Source organism: Cariama cristata, unplaced genomic scaffold (assembly GCF_000690535.1).
Source record: "Cariama cristata isolate BGI_N322 unplaced genomic scaffold, ASM69053v1 scaffold15478, whole genome shotgun sequence".
Lineage (NCBI taxonomy): Eukaryota > Metazoa > Chordata > Aves > Cariamiformes > Cariamidae > Cariama > Cariama cristata.
The window spans coordinates 6878-15368 of NW_009629538.1; the positions used below are offsets into that span (position 1 = coordinate 6878).

Genomic DNA, 8491 nt, shown 5'->3' on the forward strand with positions numbered 1-8491 from the left:
CACAAGGGACCTCCCGGTGTCCAGCACCGTGATGAACTTAGGCTGCAGCTGACGGCGTTGAGGGTGCCGATGGCTTTGTTGGTGTCACCCATCTCCACACAGTCGATGAAGCTGTAGCTCAGGCTCTGGACCTGGGCCTGGAAGTCTGTTTACACCTGCCTCCCTGCAGCTGCAGCCGTACACTTTGGGGAGAAACCTCAGACCAGAACATGAAGAGAAAAGCCAGGGAATATCAAGTAGGTCCTGGTACCACTGCTGTGCCGTGCCATCTCCCCTTTCCCTGGGACCTTTGAGTGACACCGTTAGCAGCAGCCAGGAGAATCACAGGGGCCCCAGGCAACTCGGAGGAGCTCTCTTGCCCCGGCGCTTGTCCACCACCAACCAGGAGAAACCTGGTAGCATGTGCTACGGCTGGATCCCCATCCACAGGGGCGGGAGGTGGTTCTGCAGGGCACGCCGCAAGGGCATCATGCTCCCAGAGGAGGCAAAGATCGGGGGGGTGTGGGGCGTACAACACCTGGCACAGGGGTCCAGCTTGGAGCCCATCTGCAGGGATTAAAAAGCACAAAGCTCACACTCCCCTGAGAAAGGGTTTAATGGAGAGGAGAGGTACTGCCGTTTCTTTCAAACAAGAGAAAGGCTAGGGTAACAGCCACAGCTGAGACGTACACACACGCACACTATGTACAGAGCAACACAGGCAGTGCCAGACACCCCGAGCCCCCCCAACCCATCCCTGCGGTGGTGAATTGCCCCCCCCTTCTCCCTCCTTGAGCAAGATGGGGGACCTTGCCAAGCAAGGAGTGACCGCAGTCCTGACAAAGGCTGGGGGGGGCAGTGGGAACACAGGGATGGAGCCTGCCCACAGCACTGGGGAAGGTGGAACTCTTTGGTTTCAACATTAAGACGGCACAGGGCCACCTTGTCCGGAGGCCTCGGGGACGCAGGGAAAGTTTTCAGGCACTGGAAGGGCTCAGTAAAACCAGTCCCACCTACAGGAGGTGACCCCAAGCACCTGAGCAGGGTCGCGGCGTTGTCTGGGACCCAGCAACGTCCCTCCCCTGAAAGAGCCTGACTCTCACAGCCTGGACAAGGGGAGACCCCAGGGGTGTTTCTCCCCCCACCCCGCAAAAAAAATCTGCGTGAGAAGGGATTTCTTGCCTCTGCCCAAATGTTGTTTCCCCCTCCCCTCCATTGCAGACATGCCCACCTGATGGCTGGTACCTCCTAGTTAGGACAGGGAATTGAGAAAATGCCTCTCCCCTGCCAGCGTGCTCAACATGGAGCTCATGTCACCCACGGCCATGTTGGCACCACCAGAGGCAGGCAGCAGGAGGCCACCGGCAGGGCTCGGGGGCTCAGGCAACAGTGCCGGTGTCTCCGGATCTTCCACAATGGCAGCGAAGTCAAGGTGCGTGTTCTCGAGGTCCAGGGAGTCGAGGCTGTTGGCCACCTGCTCCCCTGAATCCAGGTAATAATATGAGCGGCCTTTGAGTCCTTCCAAGCTCCCGCTATAACGCCCGAGATTCCCACAGCTTGCTGCCGTTTGGTCCAGCAGCTTATGCCCACCTTTGCCCACCTGCAGGTGTGTGTCCTGGCCCGGGTAATACATCAGGGCATTACCGGACCCCTCAGGTATGGGGCGGGTAGGGGGCAAGCGAAGTACACGCCGGGAGCTGGCTTCCACTCCCTCGTACGAATGACTTGGCTGAGCCAGGTTGCCCACATAGTTCAGGCTGTTTTGGTGACCAGGGGGTTTAGGGCCACCAGGTGGATGTGGCACAATCTCTGGGTTGAAGCATGGGGCATTTACGAGGTGCTGGGTCTCCGCCAGACCCTGCACGTGATCCGGTTTGGCTTGGTAACCAGAGTACTTGTGGCTGAGGTACGGTGGTGCTTGCATGGCTTGGCACTGCCCAGGTTCACTGCTCGGCCTCATGCCGGCCTCCCCTCCCTTGGAGGCTAGTTGGTCCCCCCACATCAGAGCCTGCTGGGCCTGCACGTAGCTACGGACCATCACTTCCTTGGTCTGCATGGTAGGGGTCTGCGCTCTTCTAGCACCCGGGCTCAACATGCCCATGTAACTGATGGGTGCCTGTTCCTCGGGCTGGTAACCACCAGGCCCTGCATTCACGGCTTGGCCAAATGATGCAGGAGGCTGCACGAGCCCAGCAAGCTTGGCATTCCGGCAGGGAGCCAGCGCTGGGGCAGGTGCTGGGTAACGCTGCTCAGATTTGATCTGTAGTCGGTTAAGCCGGTGCCCCCCAGAATATCCACGGTCTTGGCATGAGCTCACAAGTCTGGGCTGCTGCCCGCAAGAACTGGCTAGTGGGTACTGAGTACTTTGATGGTGACAGTGTGGCCCAGACATGGCAGCAGCAGAGGCACTGACAGCTGACTGCCCAGAACTCATCTCCAGGTTGCCTTGGGGAGGTTCATCCCAAGGAGCTGGCCCGGTCCCATTACCAGCATGCATGCTGGTGAAGTGCTGGTTCATCTGGCACTGAGGGAGGGAGAACTCAGACTGAAGCAACCCCTCCTCCATGTCCGCGTGCTCTCTGGGGTTCAGTTGCACCGGACCTCCCGTGGTCCGGTGAGCGCTGCTGTAGAGGCCTTCGCACTGCAGCTCCACACCTGTCCCCTGGCATGGGAAGCTTTCCTCAGGGTAGTTCAAGTACTGTTCCATCTCTAACAAGCCAGACTCCGTGCCCGGGCCAGGGCCCTCGATGTTCACACTCTCCAGGAAGACATTTTCACTGATGCTCGGTGGGCGTGGGGAGAAGACATGGCGCTGAAGGTTGGCATCGGGACCACTCGAGGGCTGCAGAGCAGTTCTGCTCACTCCTGGCACATTCACGTTACCCACGCTCTTAAAACGATGCACCTTGGGCACAGCATGAGGGTTGGCTGCGGTCCGGGTAGGGTCGCTGGCCCGCCGCACGCCATTCCGAGGCACCAGGTGAGGTGGAATGCTGCCTGCATAGGCAGGGTAGTCGTTTGAACTGTGCCTTCGCAGCAAACCGTTTGCGAGGAAGCGGGGTTCGCCTGGCCCGCGGTAGTCCCCAGGTAAGCTGCTGTGGCCACCCACGCCCACCCGCTCCATGCTGGGCAGTGGGGTTGGGGGTGGGCCGCCTGAGCGTATTTGGATTTGAGATGGTAGCGCTGGGCCGGGGTAAGGCTGCCCACACCTGGCAGCCCTCCACAGTGGCTAGCATCGCTGGAGCGTCGCGACTCGCCTGGAGAGATGGGGTCGTAGCCATCGGCCAGGCCTGCCCCACCAGGCATTGCCCCTGCCTCACCACCCAGACACGGCCCAGCCAGGTACGGGGACACCAGGGATGAGCGACGGCTGACGGTGTACGCTGAGCTTACGGTACTGGTGGCGCTGCTCCGGCGCTCATTCAGCGGCATGCCCATCTCTGCCGCTGACAGCTCTGTAACGCGCTGGTGTGAGGCCCATCGGCCAGGCCTGCCCCACCAGGCATTGCCCCTGCCTCACCACCCAGACACGGCCCAGCCAGGTACGGGGACACCAGGGATGAGCGACGGCTGACGGTGTACGCTGAGCTTACGGTACTGGTGGCGCTGCTCCGGCGCTCATTCAGCGGCATGCCCATCTCTGCCGCTGACAGCTCTGTAACGCGCTGGTGTGAGGCAGCTGGCTGCGGCACAGACATCCCAGGCACCTCCCCAGGCAGGCCTGAGGAAAGAAAAGGAGTCACGCCAGGGCGCTCAAGGCACAGCGTGGCACCACCGGTCAGAGGAGGAGCAGGCAGCCGCCTCCACTACCGGGATGTGGCCTCTTCTGCGGTTAGCGCCTGCTGGGACAGGACGGAGATGCAAGTGGTGGCAACAAAAAGGGGGGAGAAGATCATTTAGAATTATTTACGGTTGGACTTGATGATCTTTGAGGTCTCTTCCAACCATAACGATTCTATTTAGGTTGGAAAAGACCTTTAAGATCATGAAGTCCGAACAAGAGGCACAGCCCAAAGGTGGGGGTCCACCACGAGTGAAAGGAAGGTGTGGAAACCTCTCTGGCTGCAAGCCAGACCTCTCCTGACACGGCGCCCATGGGACTGGCCCCGCATCCAGGTGGGAGGGAACCACAGGCTCACCGGCTCCAGGGATGGCTGGCAAATTCAGGCCCTTGGTAGCCGACGGCTTCCTCATCTGCTTCAGTTTGTCAATGCGAAGATTTTCCAGCTTGTGGAGGGCCATGAGCCCCGAGGTACCCATGGGCTCTCTGGGCACCACATCCTCCAGTGTGGACAGATCCTCGTAGCTCCCGCCTGCGTTGCCCGCCATCTCCACCCCACTGTCGTTGTTGGTGATGCTGCCGAGCGGGGAGTGGTCGCTGCTGCACGACGACTGCCCGCCTGGGCTGGGCTGTGGCTTCTGTGGGGTACCCAAAACATTAACCAAGGAAAAGGGGGTCAGATAACCACCACACACTTAACGCAGCCCGTGAGCCCACACCCTGCCAGACGTGGAGATGACTCCCGTACCACGCAAACCGACTCCTCCGACAGGCCTGGCCAGGCTTCCCTCCGTCATCACCCCCCCAAGCTCCTTACCAAGGCCAAGTCAGGCACCAAGAGTTTGCCGTCATCCTTCCGGACCTCAGTGGGGCCGTTTGCATCTTTCTCCTGCTTCATGTCTAGGGGGCCGCTGGGGGTGGGCAGCGCCCGGCCTGGCACCACATCCCCTCGGTGCTTCTTGGTGACGTGGGCGTCAGGGCCGTGCACCGTCTTCACGTGCTTGCGCAGGGAACTGGGGTCTGTGTAGCGCTTGGTGCAGCCCGGAATCTTGCACACATAGGGCTTCTGTCAGGGGAAAAAGGTAGGCACGGCGGAGGGAGGGTGTTAGCTCCGACTAGAGATAGAGACCCTTCCGAACAAAGAACCAGCTGGGCATGAAGTAATCCCCCTCCCTCTCAAGCAGGTCTGAGAACTGAGGGAACTGAGGGTGGGAAAGGATCAAGGAGGCTGAGTCCCCTTGGGGGGGGCCTGTTAGGTGCTTCGGCAGCGCCTCGGAGGAGGTCGCAGGGAGCCAGAGGAAGAACGCAAAGACGGCGCTCCGCAGGAATGGGGCAGGGGGTAAAGGGACCCTGGTGGGAATGCAGGTGACCAAGGAAGGGCAGAGGGAGAGCCGTACTTTATTAGAGCGGGCAAGGAGGGAGTTGGGGCACACAGAAAAAGAAACAGGGATGCAGGGAGTTCCTAGAGCGTGGGACTGATCGGGAGGCACACGGGGAGCCCAAAGGGATGCAAAGAGCCCCAGGTGGGTCTGTACCTCATTGGAGTGAGTGCGGTTTTGATGCTTGGCCCGGTCAGAAGCATTGGAGAAGGCCTTGTTGCAACCCTCGTGTTCACACACGTAGGGTTTTTCACCCGTGTGCGAGCGCAGATGTGTCTTGAGGTTCTCCAGGCGTGAGTAGGCTTTGTTACAGCCCTCGAACTGTGCAGGCAAGCAGGGTGAAACATGCCACAGACCTTCAGCAGACCTTGTGCCGCATCATCCCCGCGCTACATACCCACAGCACATCTGCCGTGGACACGTATCACACCTCCCAACCAACGCACAAGACACCTGCCTTCCTTCAGGCACATACCCTACCACCACCGCGCAGCCCTTTACCCTTCTGGCCTATGTCACGCCACCTCACTATGCGCTGGCCACGTGGCCACGCTGTGCCCAGCCGGCTACATACCTCTTTACCTTATGTGCCTCTCTGCCATGCCATTGAACACGTGGGCTCTGGCCTGCCACGCGCATGAACCCCACTCCGTCGTGCACTACCATGCTCCTGACCCCCCCATCCGTCCCACCTCATTTTCCCCACCACATATCCCCTTCAACGCCGTATACCAAACGGGCCAGCTTGCACCCTGCCCTGGGCTCTGGCCTGGTACAGGGCACCACAGCTTAGCCAAGGCTTTGCAAAGGCTCATGCCAGCTCACCGTGCACTTGTGAGGTTTCTCGCCTGTGTGACGTCGCATGTGCACCACCAACATGTACTGAGCCTTGAAGGGCCTCTGCTCCCGGGAACACGCTGCCCAGTGGCACACAAACTCCTTCTTCTCCCCATGGATATGCTCATTGTTGATGTGCTGAGGAGAGAGGGGGCATCACTGGTGGCACTGAGGGGGGCACCAAGAGTCAAGGGGATACAGGCGTCTTAAGAGAACATCATGGGGGAAATGGACAGAGAAGGCCTGGGATGGTGCGTGGAAACACTAGAGGTTATGGGAAACCAGAGTGGCCAGACAGTGTCTGGAGGCGGCAGGGGATACAGGAGATGGCTGGGGGCTATTTTGAGAGGATCAAGAGGAGACATAGGGGTCAAGGTGGTCCGAGGGGTGGTGAAGGGGATACGAGAGAGTTGGAGTGTCTGGAGGGAGACAAAGAGCAAAGGAGAAAGTCTGGACGCACCAGTGGTTCAGAAGAGCCGCCCCGGGGTGAGGAAAGCCAGACTGGGCATTCCCCCTAGGGACATGGCATGGGAGGGTCACAGAGAACTTGCCCACAAGAAATCGAGAACGCGTGTCCCTCCCTTCCTAGGGGCAACTTCCAGCATCTTGCACCTGTGTGGTGAGTCAGGGGGAGGGGAGCAGCCCAGTACAGGACACTCTTAAGAGCAGGAGTCATGGGTTGACGGGGCGGGGGGCGATGATGGATGTCAGCCAGCAGCCTGAGGGCAGGTTCTGGGACTGGGTGTACCCAGGCAGGACCGAACTCACATGCACCAGCTGCTCCTGCGTATCGAACTCCTTGGCACAGCCGTCCCAGTAGCAATTGGTTTCATACACAGTCTCAGACTCAGGTTTCCCATCCTCCTTCTCCAGATCTTCCCGAACATCAAGCACCCCCAGCAAGGGGTCCTGGGGGAGCACAACCAGATAAGAACTCTCAGGTAAGACCCTTCGTGCTCCCTGTTACTGGGAGTGGGCCAGGGAGGAGCACAGAGGCCTGGGGAAGCCAGGGGGTCTCAAGACCTGCAGGGTACCTGGGTGCCTGTGGAAGCTGGGCTGGAGATGTCGCCCTCAGATCTCTCCTCTGCGTATTTGACAGTCAGAGGGCTGCTCAAGCTCCACTCCAACTTTAGCTGCTACCAGGGCAGGGGGAAAGTGGAGAGCAGTCAGCACTGAGATGCCCACTGGACCACCACTTACAGGGGATGCACTGCTGACATGGCCGCAAGGCCCCCTTACCTGGCAGTGTTTGAGGGTCCCACGAGCTGGGGCATGGTGCAGGAGCCCTGGGCGGGTGGACAGGTGTTCGTGGGAGCTACACGGTGGAGGGGGCGGGGGGTGGCTGTACAGGTGGCCTTGACCCTTCTGCTGACCCGGTGGAGTCTGGTACCCCAGTGACGGACTGCAAAGAGCAAGAGGGATGAGCAGACAACACCATCAGAGGACAGAAATTTGGGTCTCCTGAGCCAGGGATCTCAGGTGTCTGAACTCCCAGCCACTCCTTCCCTAACCCCCTGTCCCACTCTGCTCCCACCTTCCCTAGCCCTCAGCCCAGGCACTCCCCGAGTTGGGAATCGGCCCTCAGGCTCCCAGACGGACAGGCTGTACGCACGCATGCTAGCAGGGCTGAAGTCTGGTGCCCACCTGATGGTGCTGATGGAGAGGTGGCCATAGGAGCCACTGGCAGAGGCGCAGCGTGAGTTGATGAAGGCAACGAGGGAGTTGGGCGAGGTGCGGATTACCGTCTGCAGGTCAATGCTAGAGTCTGACAAGGGTGAGATGGACAGTGCCCGCTTCTTGCCCAGTTTGCCTGCACCACGGGGCGTTGAGAACCGTGAGCCTGGGATGGCAGCAGAGAGTGGGAGGCACTCCTCTCAGCGTGGGTCCTAGGAGGCTGAAGAAACCCCCAAGGACACAAGCCTGGTGCTTTGGAGCCTGGGGGAGTACCCCGAGTGTGCTGGTTAGCTTCTGATTTAGAACAGAACAGAACAGAATAGAATAGAATAATTTCAGTTGAAAGGGATGTACAATGATCACCTAGTCCAACTGCCTGACCAACTCCGGGCTGACCAAAAGTTAAAGCATGTTAAGGGCACTGTCCCAATGCCTCTTAAAACACTGACAGGCTTGGGCATCAACCACCTCCCTAGGAAGCCTGTTCCAGCGTTTGACCACCCTCTCGGTAAAGAAATGCTTCCCAATGTCCAGTCTAAACCTCCCCGGCATGGCTTTGAACGATTCCCGCGTGTCCTATCACTGGATACCTGTGAGAAGATCTCAGCACCTCCCGCTCCACTCCCCTCCTCAGGAAGCTGTAGAGAGCAATGAAGTCGCCCCCCAGGCTCCTCTTCTCCAAACCAGACAGACCCAAGGTCCTTAGCCGCTCCTCACAGAGGGATAACCACTTCTTTTGATCGACTGGTTGTGCTGTGTTTGATGCACCCCGGGATGCGCTGTGCCCTCTTGGCTGCCAGGGCACCCTGCCGGCTCCTGCGGAGGCTGCTGCCCACCCCCC

The 8491-nt window shown here is 59.6% G+C and overlaps 1 protein-coding gene across 1 annotated transcript in view; it reads right to left on the reverse strand.

Annotated features, from left to right (window-relative positions):
- Positions 1-1231: 1231 nt before the first annotated feature.
- GLI1 (GLI family zinc finger 1) overlaps positions 1232-8491 on the reverse strand; it is a gene marked incomplete at its 5' end in the record, with an annotated part of 7785 nt that continues 525 nt past the window's right edge. Inside the window, 11 exon segments of the mRNA XM_009705205.1 lie at positions 1232-3135; positions 3138-3269; positions 3479-3700; positions 4119-4398; positions 4578-4826; positions 5296-5460; positions 5965-6114; positions 6745-6885; positions 7011-7112; positions 7216-7378; positions 7621-7816. Coding sequence (XP_009703507.1) covers positions 1232-3135; positions 3138-3269; positions 3479-3700; positions 4119-4398; positions 4578-4826; positions 5296-5460; positions 5965-6114; positions 6745-6885; positions 7011-7112; positions 7216-7378; positions 7621-7816 — 3704 coding nt within the window.